This window comes from Lytechinus pictus, chromosome 8 (assembly GCF_037042905.1).
Source record: "Lytechinus pictus isolate F3 Inbred chromosome 8, Lp3.0, whole genome shotgun sequence".
Taxonomy (NCBI): domain Eukaryota; kingdom Metazoa; phylum Echinodermata; class Echinoidea; order Temnopleuroida; family Toxopneustidae; genus Lytechinus; species Lytechinus pictus.
This window is the reverse complement of record NC_087252.1, coordinates 26,465,021-26,490,825: the sequence shown is the minus strand read 5'-3', so window position 1 is coordinate 26,490,825 and position 25,805 is coordinate 26,465,021. Positions and strand designations below refer to the sequence as shown.

Sequence of the window (25,805 nt, the reverse complement as noted above, 5' to 3'; positions counted from 1 at the left end):
TCACTGTGTAATGAATGCTTTCCGGTCGTGAGATTCAAAAGTGTGTAAACAACAGCTGAAATGCGTAAACATGTGGGTGGTATGTTTATGTATTTTTGTTTAGTGCACTGACATGAATATGAATGCATGGGACAAGGTAGTACTGTCAGGTACATGTAGCATTTGAAAAAAAAAAAAAAAAAAAAAACTTCTGCAGCTCACAACACTATGAACACATGGATGCCCAAACACAAACCTACATGTACTTCAGCATAAAAATATGAAAAACAAAGGTATTTGCCTACAAATCACTTGGATTAGAAATCAATAATCAAGAATCATTTTGACGTACAGGTACAATGTACATGTGTCGTTTTATAAAGAAAAATGAGCCTTTTTTGAAAGACTAGGCTACCTGCCATTCATTGTAATTTTATCCCTTTTTGCTTTCACCCCATTCAGGGTTTTCTTTTTCTTTCCTCTTTTACCTCACTCCTCGCAAACTATTTCATCCCTGCGGAAAGTAAATACGCATTGATTGAAGTCCGGTCAAAACTAGGGCACATCAACGCGGGTCAGCTGCGTGGCCATGCCAAATGACCATTGATCACGGCCAGCGGTGTATCGGCTGCACACTCGCGCACCTGAAAGTCGGGATCTTATTGAATAAATGACTCAGAATTGGAATGCCGAATACCCTAGCGATGTTTGAATTGTCAAAAATCAAAGTGCGAATGTCTCGGGTTTCAAAATGGCACATCTATTTTTATCCTGGAGGAATTATCGACAGAATTGTTTCCCGTTCCACCATGATATTTAGCGATAAATGTCATCTCTTTTCCTGTTTTCTAACATAAAAAAAGCGCATTAAAAATGAGTTCTATTTTGAATAGATGCAATCTATTGGTAAACTTTAATACACAAAATATGTTATTTTTATGTATCTGATTTCTTACATTTCAAAGTGTTGATAACATGCATCTTTGTTTCAGTTATTCAATTAAAGGAGACTACTTTTTTATTGAAAAAACATTCTCATTTATGATTTCAATGGTTGAGATGCTAGTTGTCTGTATTCTTTCAAATTTAAATATGTCAGTAATGTAAACAATAGGCTTATTAACCTCATTTATTGATCTTCAATGATTCACAATTGCATTGTATGTGTCGTACTAATGGAATTTACTACCATTTACATGTAGACCCAAATTGAATTTATTTGATTTTTTTTTGCTTATTGAACCCCGAATAACAAATGCAGGTGATCTATGATACTAAAGTCTCTTCTCAACCAATCAAATTGAACCATGTCTAATGTTCATCAAACTTACAATTGATAACAAAGGTTGAGTGAAACAGGGTCCAAGGATCAATTAAAAAAAAATAGAGAAAACAAAGAATGTATGTACCTCAAACAGAAATATTGATGATTTTTTTTTCATGTTTTGAACATATGTATGTAATTGATTATTTAATTTGTACCATTAAACCTATATTGATTTAATTAATTTTAGAATGTTTTTTATTAAAGCACTGACCGGGATCCTTAAAGGATAAGTCTACCCCAACAAAAAGTTTATTTGAATAAAAAGAGAAAAATCCAACAAACAAAACACTGAAAATGTCATCAAAATCGGATGTAAAATAAAAAAGTTATGACATTTTAAAGTTTCGCTTAATTTCACAAAACAGTTATATGCACATCCTGGTCGGTATGCAAATGAGAAGACTGATGACATCATCCACTCACTATTCCTTTTGTATTTTATTATATGAAATATGAAATATTTCATTTTTCTCCTCAGTGTCAAGTGAAACAACAATAATTCCTCCCTGAACATATGGAATTAGCATTGTTTAATACTACATGGTTTAGTCAAGTGGGTCCATATTGTCAAATTTGTTAAAAATGAAATATTGTATAATTCAAACAATAAAAAACAAAAGAAATAGTGAGTGATGGACATCATCGGCTCTGTCATTTGCATGTCACTGACTTGTGCATATCACTGTTTTTTTTTAAATAAGCGAAATCTTAATGTGTCATAACTTTCTTATTTTACATCCGATTTTGATGAAATTTTCAGCGTTATGCTTGTTTAATTTTTCTCTATTTATTCAATTCAACATTTTGCTGTGGTGGACTTGACCTTTAAAGTAAAATGGAACCTTTGGAACAAGATAGCTTGTGTGAAAACAGAAAAATAAAATACAGATCAACAAAAGTTTGAGAAAAATTGAGTGAATAATAAGAAAGTTATGGTCATTTGAACTTTAGATCATTATTGTAATGTATGTCGCATTGCCAACGGAGGGATCTCCTTGCCATTAGTGATCTCAATATATTTAAATGCTAATAACTTTCTCATTATTTGTCAAATTTTTCTCAAACTTGATGAAATCTTATTCTGTGATTTTTCTCTTTCCACACAAGCCCTCTTGTTCCAAGGGTTTCATTCCCCTTCACATAAAAACATTTTATTGGGTTCATATATTTGTAAGGCTTAATGGTTGATCATCTTTTCTTTTTCTGTTTGTGTTTTCCAGGGCGCCGTAGTCTGAATGGTTGTGATGATGTATATTGTTTGACGGAGCAGATGAACGGCGAAATGTCGGTGCACTGCTCGAGCAACCAACTCAACGGACAGCCAGCTAATCATCCAGCCTCACAGGTATGTAGGGCAAGCAATGTTGTAATAATACACTCCCACCATCACAACTACTACTACTATCCAGGGTTCCCAGCCAATCAGGGAAATCGGGGAAAATTATTTTACTTTTTTCCAGTCCGCGAAAAATCAGGGAATTTGATAAACAAAATACCTCAAATGAGGGAAAAATCAGGGAATTTTGATCAGCCCAAAAGTCGAAAGCACGGTAGTCAGTCAGACTGTTATATTTTGTTGCATATCAAAACAACATCCTTTGAATTACTGGTTATGGTGGTACTAATTAGTTTTACATTATTGTTTTTTATGGCGATAATAAGTGTAATTCACTGCAACAACTTAGAAAACATGCGAAACTGGGGATGGGTTTTAATAATTATTAGGGAATTATTAAACTGCATCAGGGAAAAATCAGGGAATTTTGTTTTCTTGAAAAGCTGGGAACTCTATCATTACCACCACTACCACCACTGCTACTAGTATTACCATGATTTTCTCTGTTATCATTGCTATGATCATTGTTGTCATCATCATCATCACTGTCATCATCCTCATCAACATTATCATCCTCCTCCTCGTCAAATTCAGTATCATCACCATCCACTGAACCATCATCACTGTTAAAATCCTAATCATTGATATCACATTCCGTTTCATCTTCACTATTTAAATCTATATCTTCCAAACATGATCACCATTATTACCATCTTTTACTATTGTCCCACATACTAATTTCCATGTCTGCTCTTCGCCTGTGTTTAGGAGACCCCTATTGGCCTTCACAAAACTACCGCCATCATCATTTTTTACTGTCCCACATACTAACTTCCATGTCTGCTCTTTGCCTATGTTTGGAAGACCCCTATTGGCCTTCACAAAACTACCACCATCATCATGTTGTACAGTCCCACATACTTGTTTCCATGTTTGTTCTTTGCCTGTTTTTAGGAGACCCCTAATGGCCTTCCCATAACTACCGCCATCATCATATGATTTTGTACAGTCCCACGTACTAATTTCCATGTTCTTTGCCCGTTTTTTTTATAGGAGACCCCTATTGGCCCCAACGCGGCACATCGTGAGCCCATCCTGCAGCAGCAGGCGGAGGAGATGGCAGCGATGCAGAGTCGTATCCCTCACACGTTCAGGGACGCGACCCATGCCCCCCTTAGGAAGCTGAGCATTGACCTAATCAAGACTTATAAACACATCAATGAGGTAAGTTAGTTTGATTATGATACAAAATATATACTGCAGCTTTAAGGAAAAAGTCTTTGGGTGCTTCCATATTCCCTCATTCACAAAAATACTAGATATTATAAAAATGTGAAACCGAAGATATATTTAATACCATCATACTGAAAGAAGGCCTGCTAGCTATTAATTGCTTTTCAAAATGAGGAGAACTTTCATAGGAATCAATGCAAGGTGGCGAGTGTACTTTGTGCAATGTGAAAACAAAGAACAAGAACCCTAGATCTGAGCTACGAAGAATGTGTATCATTTCTATGAGAATGCCAGTCTTGCTGGCTTGTAATTTATCTGGTTCATTCATTCGTGAATGCACAGAATATTCAATTATCAGGTATTGTGAGGCCTCTTCTTGTAGTTTTCATTTTTTGTAATCAATTTGGTATTTTAGCAGTTGATTTTAAGTAAATTTATGTTTTTGTCCATTATCCTGCTGTGGTTTATTTAATTGCAGTTCTTTTTACAAAAACTGTGTGATTGAGGAAATTGCCTTGAAATAGTTTGTCACAAATGATGTGTGTGTCTTTGTTTACATCTTAGCCTAATAAGGTAAACAAAGACATGAGCAATTACGAATATGGGCACTGTTGCATAAAAGTTACGATAACTTTGACATCCAATGGTACATGAAATTACCATGGCAATACTGATCAACAGCCAATCAGAATCAAGGATTCCATGCAAGTTACCATTGCATGGGAATTATGCAACGGGCCCCTGATATCAAATTGGCCATCACATGGGGTGGGGGGCAATGTCAAATAATAAACACAGTGATTCAGTGTTAAATACAGGGACAATATGTATTTCTAGTTCTTTTTTAAATATAACATTTATCATTCGTTGAAGTTCATGTACGTGCATTATATAAAAAATAATTGTTTATTTACATGTATGAAAAGAATTTCCCCATGAAATTGAAAAGACAAGAAAACTTAATTATAAATAATAAAAATAAGAGTAGCAATGGGTGGGGGCATGTCACAAAATAATTCACCATCGATCTTTACCAACAACCTCTATAGGCTTAAGCTTCTGAAATCCACAGACCTGTTTGGTTGATTGAAAATAAAAGAATTCGTTAGCAGAAAAAAAATCAGAGATAAAATGCCTCAAGAAATGCCCAAGCAAGAATTGCACTGATTCACTTTTCAATTCTGAGGCAAAGGTGAGTTTATACTCATTTCATTTTGTGTTTGTCTTGTTACCTTCCAGGTATACTATGCCAAGAAAAAAAGGAGAGCGTTACCGGCGCAGGGGGACGACACGAGCCACAAGAAGGAAAAGCGCCTCTACAACGACGGTTACGACGACGACAATTACGACTACATTATCAAGAACGGCGAGAAGTGGAACGATCGCTACGAGATTGACTCACTCATCGGCAAGGGCTCTTTTGGACAGGTGAGTAGTGTACCTTGATCAATTATAGTAGTTTGCTTCATGGTCGCAATCTGTTATCCATGCACAATACATCATTTTGCTTACAAAACTCCCAAAAGGTGACAAAAAATACTAGATGAATTGGAATAAAGGTACCTCCTTCAGTGCTAGTAAGTCGAAGACAGTGCTGATCTAACGAACATGAAATATATCAAAGACATTATATTTACTGATTTGTCAAGAAGTGCAAAGAAAGTTATCATCTTCAGAACGCAGGTAAGTTGAAGATTACTGATCTGCCATGTGCAAAGATTTTTTTTCTTAGCATATAAAAGTAAAAGACATTAATGTTCTTAAAGAAGTTCTAGGAAGTTACTGTTGTAAGGGCATTAAGTTAGTGGAAGACAATGATCAAGCCAAGCAGCGCATTTCAAGAAAATTAATTTCCTCAGAGTGATAAGTAAGATTAAGACAATACTTAGCTTGCAAGAGGTATGAGGTATGAAAAAAAAGTGATCAGAAAAGTAACCTTCTTAAGGACACAATGTCAAAGATAGTACTAACCTTTTAAAAAGTTCAAAGGAGGATTATCTCCTTTCTATTATGATCTTTCAATAAGTGTGAAGTTATTTTCTTGAGAACAGAAAATAAAGATAAGGACAAAACTTGACCTATGGTCTGAAGCTATCTAATCACTGTTAGAGGATTACAAAATCATTCAATCCTTAGGATTAGTGATAATCCTTCACCATTCAGGATCTAAAATTAACCATTGGATAAAAATTTCCTTTGTCACAAGAATTGATGAGAGTACCGGACACTGGAGCAAATATCCTCCACCAGCAATGCCATGATCATATAAAGCCACTGACATGGTGGCTTCATATCAAGGTTTTGCTTCATAGGTGGAAGAAGTCAAAGAAAAAGTTTCTTAATAAAGCTTTGTGAAAGCTGGTCAGGTGGAGATTACAGAATAGGTTACTTGAAAGAACGAGGAATAAGGATTATGCAGTTTCACTTGCCAAACCATTGGAACTAACTTTGCTAATTTATAAAGGCAAGATAGGTTAATGCAATGGATACACAGAAATCCTTTATTCCGGTATTATAATTCTATTTGCGATGAGGTAGTGTGTCTGTCTGGCTTTCTGAATCTCCAGACGAAAGATTTTGAGAAGTAGTGCTGCGAGACTAATATATCACTCCAAGTCCAACTCTGTGAAGATCATTTGAAAGTGAATTCTACATGTTTTTCATGTCATAATGCAGAGTCTCAAACATCTAAAGAATTACATTTGCGTGTGTGGGATGGAATTGTAATACTTACATGTACATGTATTACCACTGAATAATAGCGCTAAGCTTCTTGGGAAACCTATGCTACTTAAACAGCTTGTCAATGGTCGGACAATTCTTTCCTACCCTAATCCTTCACCCACTACAATGTACTCACATACCTGTCAAAGAGCCTAGGGTATCCAGTGGTCAGGATTAGAAGGGTTAATCTCTCAATGAATACCAGTTTGACCAGTCAAACTTTGACCAGTGACTGACTAATTCCTTTCAAATGGCCTCTTCTCCAATCCATAATTCATTCTTTCTTTGTGTGGCACCAAGTTGCAAAGGACATGATACATCCAGTGTATTGTTATTGCAATCCTTCTACCAGAAAGTGCTACTGCAGTCCCACCCCCAGGTTTATTTGTTGGGGAGTTCTTGTTCTGCTCGGCTCCCGTAGTGCATTGCCCCGCTGCAGTGTCAGGGGGTCGTAACAGGTCCAGACAAGTTCCAACTTGAATCGCTGCCCACGGAACACATGTTTGTGGAATGCATGAAAAGCCTGGAAAGTTTACTGAAATGCCTCATTTTTCAAGCCAAGGGCCAACCACAAACATATTGGAACATTCTACCTCTTTCTATGATGTGCCTTGGAATTATATTGGAATAAGAGTCCTTGGTGCCTTAATTTCTCGATCTTCGTGATAATTTCTGCATCAGAAAAAAGTTTCCATGTATTTAGGTTTCTTGTGATTTCGTTTTGCCTTTGAAAGAACTTCGCATTATAAGTTCTAAGTTCTATAGGATGTGTCAGAAATGTAATTCTCGTTTGTGTATGTGCTGGATACAGATGTAGTGAAGTTCTACGAAAATTGGATACATGTTGGATATATGCCCTTGTATTCTACGTAACTTGCAAATTGGATACCAGAAAAATGAATGGACAGATTCATAGACTTTCCTCTATTGTTGAACAATTTGGTGACGATTGATTTTGCACTTCATGTTGTGAAATAAGTTGGACAAAGTACACATTAGAATTTCAAACTTCCTAGATGGAAATAAATTCATGGTTGCAGTACTATAGTGCCCTCTATCATTGAGAATACAGTTTTTTACTCTAGTCATTGTTTGATGTCCTTTCAGTTTAAATTTCTGGCAAAGTTACGAAGTGATGCAGAAGTTCCAGATTTAAGACATATTGTTTGGATGGTGATGTTAACTGCTGGCCCCAGATTTAAATAATCAAATTAATCATATCTGATTGATTCACATTTGTAAAAACTAAATCACAAAAAAAAAACTCCTTTAAAAAATTCCTGATTATCACCAAGACCAAATCATGAGGGAATTGCTTGACTTCGAGTTGTTCTTTTCGCTGTGGGACGATGATTTGATACGGAAACCAAAGACCTACCATAACATTTATGAAGAAGGGATTCTTTGGAGATACCAGATTATTTCTGTGGTCGGATGCGGTGCTCATGGAAAGGTACAGAATAAAATACATATTTGAAAGTATCAAAATATCATCCCTATGGTAATGGCATGTTTGAATACAGATAACATACCATTTGAAGTCACCAAATTCTCTTACCATTGAAGTTTACTAAATTCTCTTGCCATTGGAATTCACCAAATTCTCTTGCTTATGGTATGCCTCTGGAAAAAATACACATACATGTAGGGGCATGGGGGTGATTTTACCCTCCAAGTGCTCTCAAGAGCCCTGGAATATTCCCACTGACTGCATTGCTAAAGTTTTATGTTGTTCCAAATTTAGGCAGTAGGTCATGCAAAGTAGCCCCGAAAATAAGGTTTAGTTTTATTTATTGGACCTGGTATGCTTGAATAGCACTCATGAATGACGCTCATTGAGAACATCATATTGTGACCTTATTGGTGGAAGTGCAATTGGAGCATACACCCATCAAATCATTTAATTTGCTATCATAACAGATGGCATGGTAGGATTTAGATCATAATGATATTCTACCCATCTGCCTGGTCCCCGGCACTCAGGGTTGCAGCTTGTCCTGAAAAAATGTCCTGAGAACTCCACAGTATCTTTGACAGAATTAAAATTATATTGGTAGTGGGAGGGGGGGGGGGGGGTAGGGGCTTTATTTGTTATTCATTTATTTCAAAAATACATATACCAGGGGGAAATATTTCACGAGGGGCTCTGCGATTTTGCCCCCTGAATGTTCTAAAGAGCCGTGGAAACTTTAAAATTATGAGCACCTAAATATCCTCATCAGTTGTGAAAAGTAGCCCTCAATTTTTTTTTTAAATGTTGGTGTTATTTCCTTCAATGTATTTTGAGAGAAGTCATTTACTGTAGCAGTTGACAATTCTTTGATGGTTTAATTTTCATGTGCATGTAATGACCAACACCACCAAATTTTGTAAAAATCTGTAGAATGCCATTGCTAGACACAATACTGTTTGAGAATTCGTGGCAAAAATAACAACTTGTGAATTTGCTAGAAGAGTTTAATAGAGTGGAGAAAATGTGATGATATGTATGTGCCAAACATTTAGCCTGCAGGTGCAGACCCTTGGTTTTCACAATTCGCAAAGTGCGACTATATGCACTATGTACTGTACTGTGGCTGGCTATTTGACACAGAGTCTACAGTCAGTATAACAATGGCTGACATTGCAAAGCTGCGATACCCGCCGCGATGATCTAATTGTAAAACTTAGTTTCATCGAGTCTTTCTCTGTCTTTCGAGGTATGCTCGATGTATACCTCAATCATTTTAGCATGTAAATTATCCAAGAGTTTTGGCCATCGATCGATTTCATTTCCGTAAAAATACCGCCTATAATTTGCACTGACACTGCAGTGAATACTGTTTGTACGCCCACTACAATAGATTACGTGCAGCTACCGCTGAAGGGGAGGTAGCTGCGTGTATTTGATATTGGGTCTCCCAGATCCGGATAAATCCTTTATCCGGATTGGTGCTGGTCCCAACGTGTACGGGTAAGAGAGGTCGGACTGTATAGGATTCAAACCACCCATATCAATTCAACTTTAAGGTGAATTCAAGTCTTAAGGCCATGGAGACCCTGTGGCTATTAAAGAATTCAGGAATCGGTTGATTAATGTCCCATTCTCTATTTGTTTTCTCTTTATCTTTCAGGTTGCGAAAGCATTCGACCACCAAGAGCAGGAATATGTTGCAATAAAGATCATCAAGAACAAGAAGCCTTTCCTCAACCAAGCACAGATCGAGGTCCGACTTCTAGAGCTCATGAATAAACATGATGCTGACAGCAAGTATTATATAGGTATGTTCAGCTCATGACTAAACAAACTTCCTGATTATGCTCATGAATAAACATGATGCTGACAGCAAGTTTTATGATGTGGAAGAGGTTCATCGTGGCGAAGGATTGAGTAAAAGAGTATTAATCGGTTGTCTCACGATATAATACTCGGCAAGTATTATATCTGTATGTTAAAGCTCATGAATAAACATGATGCAGACAGCAAGAATGGTATAGGCCTGTTGAGCTCATGTATAAGTGTGCTTCTTTATATGGTCATTAATAAACATGCTGACAGCGAGAATTGTGTACATATGTTGAACTCATGAATAACCATGCTTCCTCTATTACATATTCATGAATAGAAATGATGCTGACAGTAAGTATCATATAGAAAAGTTGAGCTAATGAATAAGCACGCTTCCAGTATTAACATGCTCATGAATAAACATGATGCTGACAGCAAGTATGGTTAAGGTCCGTTGAGCTCTTGAATAAACCTGTTTGTTATATCAACAAGCTTATAAATTTTAACATACTGTGACAACAAATATGATAGGGAGAGCTCATGCATAAAGATGACACAATCAAACCTGATTTCAGACCTGTCTGATCAAATTTCAATTGAAGAATTGTTAAAAAAATGTTTTTTAAACTGTTTTGTTAGATACAGTTTACTGCATTTTAAAACAAACCATTCATTCACTGGCTTTTGATACACATAACCATCTATTAAATTTCCTTCTTCCCCTTCTGTTTTGTAGTTAAACTGAAGCGGCACTTCATGTTCCGAAACCATCTCTGTCTCGTCTTCGAGCTTCTATCCTACAACCTCTACGACCTCCTCCGGAACACCAACTTCCGGGGCGTGTCTCTCAACCTCACCCGCAAGTTCGCCCAGCAGATGTGCACAGCCCTTCTGTTTCTGGCCACGCCCGAACTCAACATCATCCACTGCGACCTGAAGCCCGAGAATATCCTCCTGTGCAATCCCAAGCGAAGCGCGATCAAGATCATCGACTTTGGTAGCTCCTGTCAGCTCGGACAGAGGGTAAGCTTTCACAGAGAAGATCCTTATAAAGGATCAAATCTCTAAATTGGCAATACTGTGGGATTTTTTTTAGAGGGATGGGTTGTTTGGCTCTTTATTTCAAGTTTGCCCAAGTTGAAATATTTCCAGCATGACTCTTATAAAGGAAAAACTTGCAATTGGCAACTGTGATTGGGGAATTTTTTTTGGGGGGGTGTTTTGACTTTTTTTTTCCAAAGAACTTGTAAATGTAACTAGGTAATCTTTTAGGCCACCGCGTCAGGTTGGACGACCTATGTGCCTCAATCCCCTCTCATTAAACTTTGATAGTTCATGTGCCCTTATCAATTTTTACAACTGAAAAAGTGGCTTTGCCCTGCAAATATTGGAAATTAAAGGCCTGTTTGAAGATTTGAAATTTTCCTCACATTGAGATATATCCTGTAGAGAGTAATTAATTTTTGTATGGATCCTTATGGAGGAAGACGGTCAAATTGGCAATACTTTAGTGTAATCTTTTTACACTATTGCAGCAAAATTGAATATACTTCACATTCTTTTATATCAGGGGAGTGTTTCATGATAGGAGTAGTATAATACATTATCTGACAGTTACCATAGTAACAGTGCTTCTCAGCCAATCAAAATGAAGGAAAGTTATCAGATCTGATAACCTGTCCCATGAGAAAAATGTTGATGGAATGCTCACATATCACAAATTTTTTTTACTTATCTGCTTTACTCATTTTTTTATTTTCTTTTTATCCAGATATACCAATATATCCAGAGTCGGTTCTACCGGTCGCCAGAGGTGTTATTAGGTATATCATACGACATGGCTATTGATATGTGGAGTCTGGGCTGTATACTGGTGGAAATGCACACGGGTGAACCACTCTTCAGTGGATCAAATGAGGTAAGAAATGTGGATGGGTGGGTGGGTGGGTGGATGGATGGGGATAGATAGATAGATTAGATTAGATAGAAAATATATAGATAGATGGATTAGATAGAAAATAGATAGAATGAATAGAAGATAGATAATGATACACAAAAGATGACTAAATGAGTAGACTAACGATGGATGGATGGATGGGGATAGATAGATAGATAGATCGATAGATCGATAGATCGATAGATCGATAGATTGATAGATTGATAGATTGATAGATTGATAGATTGATAGATTGATAGATTGATAGATTGATAGATTGATAGATTGATAGATTGACAGATTGACAGATTGACAGATTGACAGATTGACAGATTGACAGATAGATAGATAGATAGATAGATAGATAGATAGATAGACAGACAGACAGACAGACAGACAGATTAGATAGATTGATGGATGGATTAGATAGAAAATAGATGGAATGAATAGAAAATATTGATACAAAACAGATGACTAAATGAATAGATTAATGATGGATCTATGGATTTATTGTAAATTTGGTGATGCCATTGCTTTTCTACAACCACTCACTCTTGGTGCATTACAAACAACCTGGCATAATCACTCTCTCATCTATTATTCAATCTCAAAACCAGGACTTTCTTTTGGGAGTTAAACTTTTATTTTAACTTATTTAATTTTCAGGTTGACCAGATGAACAAGATTATTGAAGTGTTAGGGATGCCGCCAAACCATATCATCGAACAGGCTCCGAAAGCTCACAAATACTTCATCAAGACAGAAAAGAATTGGGTACTCAAAAGGAGTCGGGATGGAAAGAAGGTAAGTTTACAATCAGTCATTGTTTATTCATCTGATTGGTGCTCGGCAAATTGGCAACACTGGTACTAATTTCTGCACCCGTTGCTATGTTTGATAATTTAAAAATTGAGAAGAATTGTGTCCTCAAAAGGAGTCGGAACGGAAAGAAGATGGGTTTGCAATCAATCATTGTTTCTTTATGGAAATTGGTCATCAGCAAATTGGCAGCACTGATTCTAATATCTGCACCCATTGCTATGTTTGATTATTTCAAAATTGAGAATCATTGTTTCTTCGTCAACTTGGTGCTCGGTAAATTGGTAACACTGATTCTAATTTCGGCATGTGTTGCTTTTTTTTATCAGAATTGAGAAGAATTTGGTACAAAAAAAAAGTCAGGATGGAAAAAGAAAGATACAAATTAATCATGTTTCCAAATCAAATTGGTACTATTCAAATTGGCAACACTGATGTTATTTCCTGCATGTGTTCTATGTTTTGTTTCATGTAAGCCATGCACGTGATCAGATTACTTACAGCCAGGTACTATCGAAAAGCTAATTGCCAATTTGTATGGAAATGAAGGCATGAAGCTTTTCATTATTGCCAATTTTAGGATCCAAAACGTGAGCGCTACCTCTTTTTAAAATTCATGTGTCAAACTTTACACGTCGTTTTGTAACAGAAATAGGTGCGGTTAATAGCTTTTCGCTTTTTTTGTACAACCTTTTCTTTGTTCCCCTCTTTTCCCTCTTTATATAAAGTTCAGTGTATTCAACCACACACAGCTTGAACTAGAAAAGGTTGCCAGTTTCCAGAGCTCTTTTGGAACATTTCGGGGGCAAGATCGCCCGAGCCTCCATTTAATTTTTTTTCCCCTGCCGTGAATAAGTACACAAATATAAATACAACCTAAGTCCATCTCGCTACATGAAATTGAGTAAATACACATTGGAAATTATTGCATATACATGAGTCCATCGTGTGTGTGGTTCATGTCCCGAAAGTCCTCCCAGAAATGGCAGTAAGGAATGAAATGCTGAACAAAATCCCAATTAAATATAAACAAAATGAACTGAAACATCATAGACTTGTGTCATTTTTATATTCATATACACAAATAACTAAAATTCTTCTTATTATCATTCATTTTCATTCAATTATTTTCCATTTTCCATTAAAAGACTTAAAAATAACATGGAACTGTGACACTCCAGCATTCTTCCAATTTCAACACTTCGGCCTTTTCAGCTCTTCCTATTTGATATCCCCCACACCACAGATAAAACAGGAAACGGATGTCAACCCTTTGTCAGCTGGAACCGGGTGGCACCTGTACAAAATCTATGGGAATTACAGTATTTAGTATTCAATAAGTTAACAAATTATGCATTTGAATATGAAATGAATGCAGGACACTGGATATTTCTCTGTAACATAAGGCCACTATGGCAGGGACTCAGTTTTGTCATCAAACTTTCAGTGGTGCTCAAAAGTTAGTGAACCCCACTAGAAAATGCACTCCTTCATGCTGAGTGTTGAATGTAGACAACAATGCTACAATGTCCGGCGAGCCGAGAGAAACAAACATGCCATCACCTGACTTCACAATCTAATATCTATATTAAGCATGACAGAACTTGAACACTTTTAAATATGTCTATTTTCTGGTGGGGTTCACTAACTTTTTATTAGTACCGGTACCACTGTATCTCTGTAACATAAGGCCACTATGGCAGAAACTCGGTTTGGTAATCAAAATTTCTTTCTCTCTTTTTTTGTGTGACCCAGTACAAGAGTCCAGGAACGCGGAAGCTCCACGATATCTTAGGGGTGGAGCTTGGAGGTCCCGGCGGTAGAAGAGCGGGTGAACCTGGTCATACTGTCTCTGATTATCTCAAATTCAAGGACCTCATTCTAAGGTAGGATTTAGTATGATCAGGACCCTGGTGCACATAAGTTACTCTTATAGTAACTTTGCCATCCAACGGTAACTTCCCTGAAATATTTGATTTTGATTGGCTGTTGCCATGGTAATTACCATCAGAAGACAAAGAAACAACAGTAACTCTTATGCAATGGGGCCCATGAGCTGCAAACCACTGCGCTGCAACCATATTACTGCTTGTTTTTCTTTGTAATAAATATTTTCTATTTAAAAAAAAACTCTAAAACTTATCTCTCTATGTCTCTATTCATAAAAATTACATAAGTGATCGCGATTAGATGAATGTAATGTCAGGTGACTAGACCAAGGTCAAAGGTCATTTTGAGACAATATTTCATATGTATATTCTATCCTTTCAATTTACTTATGCAGGATGTAAGAGTGCAATTCCTTGCAAATCAAAATATGTTCTATCCTTCCAATTTTTTTTTGTAGGATGTTGAAGTACAAATCCTTTAAATTCTGTTAATACTTCATCCAATTTTCTTATGTAGACTGTTATAGTACAATTCCTTGAAATTAAAATACATTTCATCATTCGAATGTTGTATGTAGGATTTTGGAGTGCGACCCCATGAAAATCAAGTATAATTAAAGGACAAGTCCACCCCAACAAAAAATTGATTTGAATTAAAAGAGAAAAATCCAACAAGCAAAACAATGAAATTTTCATTAAAATCGGATGTAATATAAGAAAGTAATGAAATTTTAAAGTTTCGCTTAATTTCACAAAACAGTTTCATGCAAATACTGGTCGGTATGCAAATGAGGAGACTAATAACATCATCCACTCACCATTTCTTTTGTATTTTATCACATGAAATATTCGAATTTTCTCCTCATTGTCGAGTAAAACCACGATTAATTCCTCCCTGTACGTGTGGGATTAGCATTGTTTAATACTATGTGGTTTAGTAAAGTTGGTCCTTATTGTCAAATCTGTAAAAAATGAAATATTGTATAATTCAAACAATAAAAAACAAAAGAAAAAGTGAGTGATGGACATCGACTGTCTCATTTGCATGTCACTGAGTTGTGCATATCACTGTTTTATGAAAAATAAGCGAAACTTTACAATGTCATAACTTTCTTATTTTACATCTGATTTTGATGAAATTTTCAGCATTATGCTAGCTTGATCTTTCTCTATTTATTAAAATAAACATTTTTCTGGGGTGGACTTGATCTTTAATGCTTCCTTTTTTTATGTAGGATGTTGGAGTATGATCCCGCTGTCAGGATAAAACCTTATAATTAATTAATTAAAAAACCTGAATAATTAATGCTTCCTTTTTTTATGTAGGATGTTGGAGTACGATCCCGCCGTCAGGATAAAACCCTACTATGCTCTCCAGCACTCCTTCTTCAAGAGGACGGCCGACGGTAGCACCAATACGTCCAATAGCACGTCGGCAAGTCCAGCCATGGACCAGGCCGGTAGTCCGCCCGCTGAGCACTCGTCTGGGTCTAGCTCAGGTACGCAAGAATCAAAACTTTTGAGGAAGAAAATAAATGGTTATATATTTTTTTTTAATAGATTTTGATTGAATAAATAGATTAAGAAATTGATTGATTGATTTATAGATCGATTCATTTGCATGTCAGCTAGCTCAGCAATACGCCTGTCTCGGCCGCACAGAAACGTTGTTAGCCTAACAGGAAACCCAGTCACAATTTTCAGATTGTGCAGTCAAAAAATTTATTTCAATATGTAAGTAATTCACTGTTGTGGGCGCGTTGTGGTCTAGTGGTTCTGACTCTCGCCTTTCAAACAGAGGGTCGTGGGTTCGAATCCTAGCCATGGCGTGTTTTCCTTCAGCAAGAAATTTATCCACACTGTGCTGCACTCGATTCAGGTGAGGTAAATGGGTACCGGCAGGAAGTAATTCCTCAAAAAGCTGTGCGCACCAGAATCGGTAGACTAGCTTAGCCGGGGTAATATAGGAGCACCTAGCAAGGTGGATACGTGCGCTATACAAATCCTATATTATTTATTATTATTTGTAACATTGAGCATTGCTGACACATTACCGGTTGTAACAGAGCCTCTGTTAGCGCTAACAATGTGTCTGTGCGATCGGTACAGGTTGTCTGCCCACTGAGTTCAGGTAGCCAAGACAAAGTTTTGAAAATTGAATGGATATTGTTAAATTTGGATTGATTGCATAGATCAAGAAATTGACAGGTCAGTCCAATATTACCTTTGTTATAGACCATTCTTGGGAGTCATGCTGAGCGCCCGTTTGGGGTCTAGCTCAGGTATGGAAGAAAAGAATCTTGAAAAGAGAAAGAATAGCAATATGTTTGGATTGATTAAAGCAAGGAATTTATTGATTGAATAGGTCCAATAGTACCTCAACTAGTCCAAACATTGATCAGACTGGGAGACCACAAATTTAACACATTGGCCCGTATTCTGAAGTCGGGTTTAACTTAAACTCAGGTTTAAATTTGTGGTTTAAGTATGGATAGCCAATTGTTACATAAATCACTAACGGAAGAGATATCACATTTCAGCTCATTTGGCTCTCAAATCATTCATAATTGTCTAGGAAGTATATAAATAGATGATTGTCGTCACCATCGATGAATCAGGAAAGAGCACAGTAAACATAAGAAACATACAACTTAATAAAAATTTTGACATGTTTGGCTTCCCATAATTTCAGCACAGAGTTAGACCATGGTCTAAGTTAAACCTGACTTCAGAATACGGGCCAATGGGTATACAAGAAACAAATCTTGAAAATAAATGAAATATATGATGGATATAGAAATTAAATGCATTCTGAAAACATGTCATTTATTTTGTTCACATTCAGGAGGGGCTACAGGGGGCTCCAACCACGGCTCTGGGTCCGGTGGAAGGGCGCAGTCTGACCCCACCCATCAGAATAGCACTACAAACCACGCCCTCGGACACCAGCACGCTGGCAACTCATCGGGAACTATGGACTATGAATCAATGTCATCGCACTCCAGCTTGACTTCGGGGATGTCGAGCGGGGACGTCGTGTTTGCGTCATCGTCGAGCAGTGCTCGTGGACACTCTAGCTCGCATACGTATCCCCATCCCCACTCGCATAGTCGCAAGCACCACCATCATCACTCGTCGCATGGACATAGCCTCCCGTCGCCAGCTGTTCCGGCCAGCAATGTGAATTTATCTCAGACTGTGATTCAAGCTCCTATAGTGACAATGGGTATTCCGACGATACCGGTGACAATGGGGATGCCGCACGTGCATCAGGCTGGTATCGTCACGACGCCGGGTTACGTGTATTCCTCGCACAGTTCGCTGGAGAATACTCAGAGCAGCTCGTTAAGTAGTGGTTCGTTAAACATGCCTATGGGCGCTTATGCAATACCGACTCACCACCACCCGTCGTCGTCGACGCAACAGACGCTTATAAACAATCCCCATTTACACGGGACGACGACGGGGACGGGGGGTATCGCGTTGACGAGTAATGTGAGCGGGACGAGCAGTGTCCCGTATGCGTTCGCGTTGCCGGTGCAGTCGGCCGTGAGTACGGGGCTTGTGAACTCTCAAACGACGAGGCAAGCGGATGATTCGCCGATGGTAGGGGTGTGTGTTCAACAGAGCCCGGTAGCGTCGCATTGACATCTGCTGAGGACTCGATCTCATTCACCAACTTTTTAGGACCCTTTGGTAGTTAGTCGGCTTACACTTCTGAGAATCACCCCTTGTACCGGTATCGCGAATAAATGTCGCCCTCAGGCTTGTTGTAGTGGTGGTGGTTATATATCTCGTCAAGCTTGCTATTGCTTTTGGAAATGTAGTCAACGAAGTCATAGCTCCGTGTCTGTAGAAACATAGCAACAGGAAACGTCCAAAGAGTTGAAAGACATAGCGAAGAATCTCAATAGGATCACGTCTTGGCTGTCCATGTAGTAAGGTCTGGGCTCAGGTAGCAATATGATACAAATAGGCATCATCACCGTGAATTTCGCATCGTCGTGGTGATCTCTACAAACTGGTTACAACGTACCCCATCGATGAGAGGAACCCATCTCAGGAGCCGTCTCCTACCTTTCCCCCCCTCTTCATAAACCTCATAAAACCTCATCCTTGTGGATATTTCCTAGAAACGGTCCGGAGCCTGTCGCAGTTCTCACTACATCATCAACTATGGAGCACCATGGAATTCCCAAGAACTCTACCACTCTAATCAATCATCCACAGAATGTTTTGCCTCGCGAAAGGCACATTTATAAGTCGGTGTTCCATGTGTTTCATCTTTTGAAGTGTCGGAATTCTTTGAGTTGGCAACACCAGGCTGCACAAGATCACTTCATGGTTTTTAGCACTACCCGATCTCTTACATTACCATTACCCTACACAGTCAGTAGCAGGGTGGCGGTTGTTTTAATACATTTGACATCTTTTTTATAAATATTTTAAATCAATGTAAAATGTGTTTTTGTAAGAAAATATTTTTAATTGTGCCAACCCTGAACGGTCGTGTCTGTTACCAGAACTTGGGGAGTGTTTCACAGATCAATTCATCGGTCATTTTCACAGTCAAGCTGTTATAAGCTACTCGAATCCCTGGATCTGATTGGTCAAAAATAGATTTGTCAGTGATAATGACTGACGAGTCAACCTGTGAACTTTCCTTGGGAGAGTTTCACAAATCGATTTACGTCAATTTCTACAGACAAACTGTTAAAGGCTACTCAAATTCTTTCATCCGATTGGCTAAGATCAAATTTGCCATTATAAATCACCGACAAGACATTCTGTAAACCCATCTCCTGGGGGAATGTTTCACAAATTTGATTCATCATCAGTTTTTACAGACAAACTGAAAAGCTTCTCGAATCCTTGCATCTTGGCTAATGGCAAATTAATTCATAAATTGTCAGTGAAAGTCAGTGATAAGACATTCTGTGAAACTCTTGCCAGGCTTAAGTATGAACATTCCCCCCTGCATCACGATGTATTACACAGCTTGTATGAACACCCCACGTACCCTGCTACTAAATTATATAGCACCATCAGATATATACCTCACACGGAACAAGGTCAGAGATTATTTTGTTAATTGTTCTTGGAGGTTTGAGTTCAGATTAATTGGAGTTGCAACTATTTCTCGTATCGAAAATGTATATTGCATCGTCAAGGATTCACTTTTACCTCATATGTAGAAGAAAACATGTGGAGATCGTTTGGCTGAATCGGTAGTTTTGAAGAAAAAAAATGGATTTACAAAACGGACTATTTTCTGTATATTTTTAAAACATCTTACCTCGATTTTAACAAATGTAAAGTCTTTGAGACTGTTTCTGTTACTACTCATGAGTAAATGAGTTTTTATTGAGAAACCACTCAACGTCGTCTGCTTCTCAGATGTATGGAAATTTCAAGAAATTAAATGTATTCAGCAAAATAATGACACGATCACGGCCTTCCATCCAACGTTAAAGATTTTTAATGGAAAATATTTCAGAAATATTAACCATGCTTTCAAAATAAAGGTAGACAAGAATAAGTTTAATGAGGGACGGTTTTCATGAAAGGATTTGGATGATGATTTATCCGACAAGGACTTGTTTTATCTGACAGTTACCATAGTAACAGTCTATTACTTAAATTTCTCAGCCAATCAAAATCAAGGAAGGTTGTCACATCTTACTTGTTGTCGGACAAATGAAATGCTCTCTCCAGGGGAGCATTTCATGAAACTGTTATAAGCTGTTATAAGCTACCGAAATCCTTGCATCTGATTGGCTCAGAGCAAATTCAACAGTGAAAATCACGTACAAGATTTTTTATGAAACACTCCCCTGGCTATCCCTTTTTTTTTTACTCTGGAAGTTTGAAAGTTACATCAAGCTCCTTCTAAATCCTCAAAGTAACAGAACAAGATAAGAATGAAGAAAGTCTGTTTTAATGTGATTGAACTTTTAATCATAAAAACCGTTGCAATGCAGCTGAATTTCTCTTTATTTCACTCTTTTTCTCTATTTTCTTCAAAATCAGTATTGAATGGATTATCAAATATTCTGAATTGCCCCTTAATTGAATTTAATCTATTGTATTGACCTCATGGATTTGGGGGCTTTAATATTATAGTATTCAGGGAGTTTGAGGTCCTAAAATTGTATTGGAATTACATGTAAAGGGGAAAATGTTGCGATTTAATGATAAAAATTTACTTCTCTCCGGAACAACCGTTCTGATGCTGTACAATTTTTTAAAATTGCAAGGTCCCATATGGGTCCCGTAACACAAAGGTTAGCAATTAATCGTAAGATTCATTTTTACGATTAATTGTACATTGTAGTCAATGCAATCAATCGTAAAAGAATGTTGTACGATCATTGCTAAGCTTTGTGCTACAGGCCCCCCGACGTGTATCACGTTGTGAATCCAGAGACGAACGGTCGGGTGCGAAATCAAAAGCTACAGTATGGAAAAATGAAAATATGGGAGTTCTCGTAGCAAGGAGTTACTGTACTCCACCCTTTGTTTTTGAAATACAGCATTTTAAAAACTTTTGAAATTGTACATCCAGGTTTTTATGGTTTTATCCGGTTCTGGAGGTTAGATAGGTATTCTTGCCAGTGAATGATTTTTTTTATCACTTGCTCTATTTTTATGGTGTCTGTGAACAAAACTGGAGTTGTAAAATAAAAGTAAGAGAAAATGAAAAAATCTACCTCCGTATAGCCCCATATATTCAATTTTCCGTAAGTATGTGTTCTCTGATGAAAATACACAGAAATAGTGTCCACGTCTCTGATGTTTATCTCAATCCTGCTCCCTTTTTTTATCTTTTAATGTTTCTTATTGTAATTGCCAGAACGATTCCATTTTAATAAATTATACCTTAATGTCAACACAAATTTTAGACAATGCGACGAATACCCCTTTCTTAGTGCCATGTTTTATTAATGCTGAAAGGGCATAAACAATTTTCAGCAAATACTGACACAAAAGTCGTCTCATGGGTTTGTACCGAGAAATGGGTAGGTCTCTGTGTTTTTTTAAACGGTGGTACGGTGTATATTTCATCTTTAACATGATTATTAATTTTGTGGCATGAGGGGGGGGGGGGGCACGATTGTTCTCTTACCCCTTCCCCATCACTTTTTACCCCCCTGCCCACGGGAACCAAGGAAGATGTGTCCATTTTTTTGTTTACGAGTCACACATTGTAAATTTTAATATGTTGGAATTCCTCAAGTCAGTTCCGGTGCAACTCTTTACTCTCTCTCTCTCTCTCTCACTATCTCAAAGTAGATGTAGATAGTTAGGTTCGTACGGTTTAGGTGAATTTTAATGTGATTTTGATCAGATTACCTCGAGTTTGAGATGTACACTTTTCCTCTTCTCCAAATCGCTGTTCTCCACCATTATTTATACATTTGTCACTGCATTCTTATTTGGCTGCCTGCCTTGTTATCTTGTATCTATTTATTTCCTCTTTTCAAATTTTCTTCATGTTTCATCTCTCTCCTAAGTCTATTTGAACTGTAATTTCCAATTACTTGTTTGATCTTTATTCTTCATGCTTCAAGCTCTTTGTTCTTTCTGCGTTTCTATCTGTTATTCTTTCATTCTCTTTTTCTATCTCTCTCACACACTCGTGGACTTTATCTATCTATCTATTTTTCTATATTTCACTCTTCGTATATTTCACCTCATCTCTCTTTCCACCTATCAATCCATCCATCTATCTATTGTTCTATCTATCTTATCTATCTATCTATTTATCGTTCTATCTATCTATCCTTCTATCTATCTATCTATCCTTCTTTGTATCAAACTCTTATGTACATTGTAAAGATGAAAGAACTGTAAAGATTAAAAAGAGAGATTTACGTAGATGAAAGGAAACGATACTGTACAGAACAGCATACGTGTTGTACCTATTTTTTGAATCATGTATATAGTAAATTATGAGGTCGGGTACGACAAAACACAAAAAAAAGTTGAAAATGTTATTATGAATATTATGAATGGCAGATGGTTTCCATGGTTTTTAACAGATATAATGAATATTTTCTCTTTTATTCTATGCTCAGATTTCCTCTTGGTTTTAAATTATCTATCAGCTATTGTGTCAATAGTTGTTGTTTTTTAGTCAGATATGTCCCCCCCCCCCCCCCCATTGTATTGACCATTTTGCACGATAATTTGTTTTTTTATTCTTGATTTTTGAGGTTTTAATATTGTAGAATTATGCATGGATTATTTTCTTTTTTAAATAATTTGTAACTGATGATATGCATCATGGGTTTTAATTTGCGATCACTTTTTATCTGTTTTTTATTTTCAATGGCGCCAACCTACACATATGCTTCAGGATTTATAGTGATACAAAAATGTTCATGTCATAATTTAATGAGCATAATTCTTTTTTTTTTTTTTTTTTTTTTTTCAGAAATCAAATACCCGAAAATTTTAACTACTTTGCTGTGTATGCTTCCACTCTATGATAAAATGCTAAAAACTAAGATCTATGAGGGAGGGGATATGTTCATTATCATTATTACTGTGGGAATATCTTTATCATCATTATTTCATAGAATTCCAAGCAATGTAAGATACAACACCTTCAAACATTGAATAATTAATTATAGAGCACAAAGAGTTACTTTTTAAGACTTCCAATTTTGAGAGAGACTTCGTCTTTCTGAGTAGATAGTAGGATAGTTTAGATTATTTTTCCACCACTTTTAAAAGCTTCTAACTGAAGTAAAACCAATTGTGTTTAGTCAAATGGGGGGAAAAATTGCTGGGGGTTTACACTGCCCATTAACCTGTCGCATGTACGTGTTAGGTGCTCTCTGTGTAAAACGTATTGGAAATGTAGAATATTAAATGTCAATGACTTAATGTTATTTTTCTTGATAAATGATGAGTGAGATTGGAATGTAGACATTAAATCCTGAAGCATATCGTTTGTTGAAACTTTTCAAAAAATGCTTAAAACCCTTTTCTGAGATGGCTTATTCTTTCTGGTAACTTTTATTTGTTTTGCGACTTTTTAGTAGCAACTTACCACTGCCCGTTTTCAACGCATGTACAAACACACCGACACGTTCACCACTTCATAGCGATAGCATTGTAAACTCAATGGATTATTTATTTCCGTTTTTCTCTTTTCTGCATTTTTATGTAAGAACACCATTGAAGAAACCATGCGATTTAATGAATGGGTATCGTTGATGTGTTCAGGTGTGAGCTGGTTTACGGTTTGAATAACGTTTCTTTGACGGATGTCATGGATGTGGTTGTGTAATATGTATAACAGGTAATCATTTTAATACAATTTGTTATAAAGCAGTACCGGATTGTCAAATTTGTGTATGATAATCAGTGGTTATGGCTGTTGTGTCAGAACAAAAACTTGATCATAATTGTTCCATAATTAAAGCCAGTTTTGAATGTCAGTCTTGTCTGGAGACTTCAAAACCACACTACCGTTTTAAGAGGGACATATCACTTTGTCAATGTGAGTTCAAAGACATTATCTTAAACTAATCTGTTTTGCAATTAAGTCGTGTTCAGAAGTGCAGGATTTTTTTCCCCAAAACATGGGCTGCATTTTTCAAATTGCACTTTCATATCATATAGCATAGAGCCAGGTTGGTGCATTCAGACATTGCTTGATGAAACGTTATTTGAAACGTAATTTAGTCATTTTAAGAATGGATTGTGGTGTGAATGAGGAGGAGGACTTGTGTATTTCAGCCCACACCACGCAATAAATTGTCTTGTAGCACACCGTCTGCAGTAGTGTATTTGTAGCCTCTGTCTGTAAGCTAGCCTGGTGCACTGGTGACCCTTTTCTCTCTAGTAGTATTGTATAAAGCTGTACTCCGATTGCAATCAACATTGTGACTTTTTACCAGATCGGGCATTAGCTTTTTAAATGTTTTTTAAGAAGACAAGCTACAAAATTTACAAAGTTACTCTATCATGATATTTTTCTCTCCCCTCCAGCTATATGTGTGTTAATCTCAGAAGGGCTACTGACTTCCCGTGGTTTTACAGAAGAACATTTCCAATTAATTTTAGTGCGGTATAAATGGAATATTTGAGAAGTTTTTAACGAGCAACGAGCATTATGCTAAAAGCGTTATGTAAGGTGAAAAATCAGTAGGTTTGCAGACAATGACCCAGATTTGACCCTGACCGATACACACCAAATGTGTCTGATTTATAAAAGAAAAGTGGCACCTTCTGCCTTTTTGCCAGGCACTCAGCCTATGAGAATGGAGCCCCATATAATGTTATACAGGGCTTGTTCAACATCAGCTATGTCAAAATCATTATCTGTAAGTTATAAAATCAGTTATTTTATAAACTGCACACTCTTCATAATACACAGTTATATAATGTTCTATTTTTTTTCTTTTTGATATCTGTAATATCCCTATTTGATTATGAAAATAATTTGGAAATGTTACTCTGTAAAGCAAGGAATTGGCCCACATTTCCTAGATTCGTGCAGATCGTATCCACTGACAAAATTTAGGTGTACACAATTTGATTCTTTGTATGTAACTTTGTAAGCCCATCCTGTTTCCACTGCACCGGTGTGTACATTTGTGTGCATTCATAATAAGTGCAAGTGGGGTTGTGCACCACACTGTACGCAGCTAGTTTTTGTGCCGCAAACGAATATGATGCAATCCTGTCACTATCCTTTTTTATTGACTCTCTTGTAGATATGTTCTTTTACTTTTTATTTTCCTTGTCTCTTTTTAGAAATTAATGAAATTATCGCGAATGTAATCTTTGAGGATTGATATAGGAATGGCAACAAGTTTTAAAATGCATTTTTGGGAGTTTTCCATCCATAATGGACACCTTTTTTGTCTTGTAAATAGTCATCTATTATCAATGTGCTCAATTAATTAAAACCATTTCTGCCATCAACAAAATTCTATTTTCAGGATTTGTTTCATTCATTGGTGTCTCATGATGGTGATGATAATGCTGAGGAGGAGGATGATGGTGGTGGTGGTGGTGGTGATGATGATGACGGTGATGATGATTGATGATGACGATGATGATGGTGATGATGATGATGGTGGTGGTGATGATGATGATAATGGTGGTGGTGATGATAGTGATGATGATAATGGTGATGGTAGTTGTGATGATGATTATGGTGGTGATGATGATGATGATGTTGATGGTGGTGGTGATGAAGATCATGATGGTGGTGGTGGTGTTGAAGATGATGGTGGTGGTGATGATGATGGTAATGATGGTGGTGGTGATGGTGG

The 25,805-nt window shown here is 37.0% G+C and overlaps 1 protein-coding gene across 2 annotated transcripts; it reads left to right on the top strand.

Annotated features, from left to right (window-relative positions):
* The first annotated feature begins 2,529 nt into the window (after nucleotides 1–2,529).
* LOC135153063 (dual specificity tyrosine-phosphorylation-regulated kinase 1A-like) lies at nucleotides 2,530–25,457 on the top strand. 2 transcript variants are annotated; one of them, XM_064103858.1, is made up of 10 exons: nucleotides 2,530–2,651; nucleotides 3,696–3,866; nucleotides 5,115–5,303; nucleotides 9,713–9,860; nucleotides 10,604–10,890; nucleotides 11,639–11,785; nucleotides 12,470–12,607; nucleotides 14,378–14,508; nucleotides 15,838–16,010; nucleotides 17,357–25,457. In XM_064103858.1, the coding sequence occupies exons 1-10, from the start codon at nucleotides 2,577–2,579 to the stop codon at nucleotides 18,157–18,159; spliced, it is 2,262 nt and encodes a 753-aa protein (XP_063959928.1). In that variant the 5' UTR covers nucleotides 2,530–2,576; the 3' UTR covers nucleotides 18,160–25,457. The 2 variants fall into 2 exon arrangements, with proteins under 2 accessions (XP_063959928.1, XP_063959929.1); XM_064103859.1 differs by lacking the exons at nucleotides 2,530–2,651; nucleotides 3,696–3,866; nucleotides 5,115–5,303 and adding an exon at nucleotides 5,418–8,052.
* The last annotated feature ends 348 nt before the right edge of the window (nucleotides 25,458–25,805 follow it).

What these genes read in the sequence shown, in the direction of transcription:
- LOC135153063 (XM_064103858.1), top strand. Translation starts at nt 2,577, where the DNA reads ATGAACGGCGAAATGTCGGTGCACTGCTCGAGCAACCAACTCAACGGA. An exon ending in GCAAGGGCTCTTTTGGACAG is followed by an intron (nt 5,304 to 9,712) that starts GTGAGTAGTGTA and finishes TTTATCTTTCAG; the next exon opens with GTTGCGAAAGCATTCGACCA. An exon ending in TTCAAGGACCTCATTCTAAG is followed by an intron (nt 14,509 to 15,837) that starts GTAGGATTTAGT and finishes TTTTTTATGTAG; the next exon opens with GATGTTGGAGTACGATCCCG.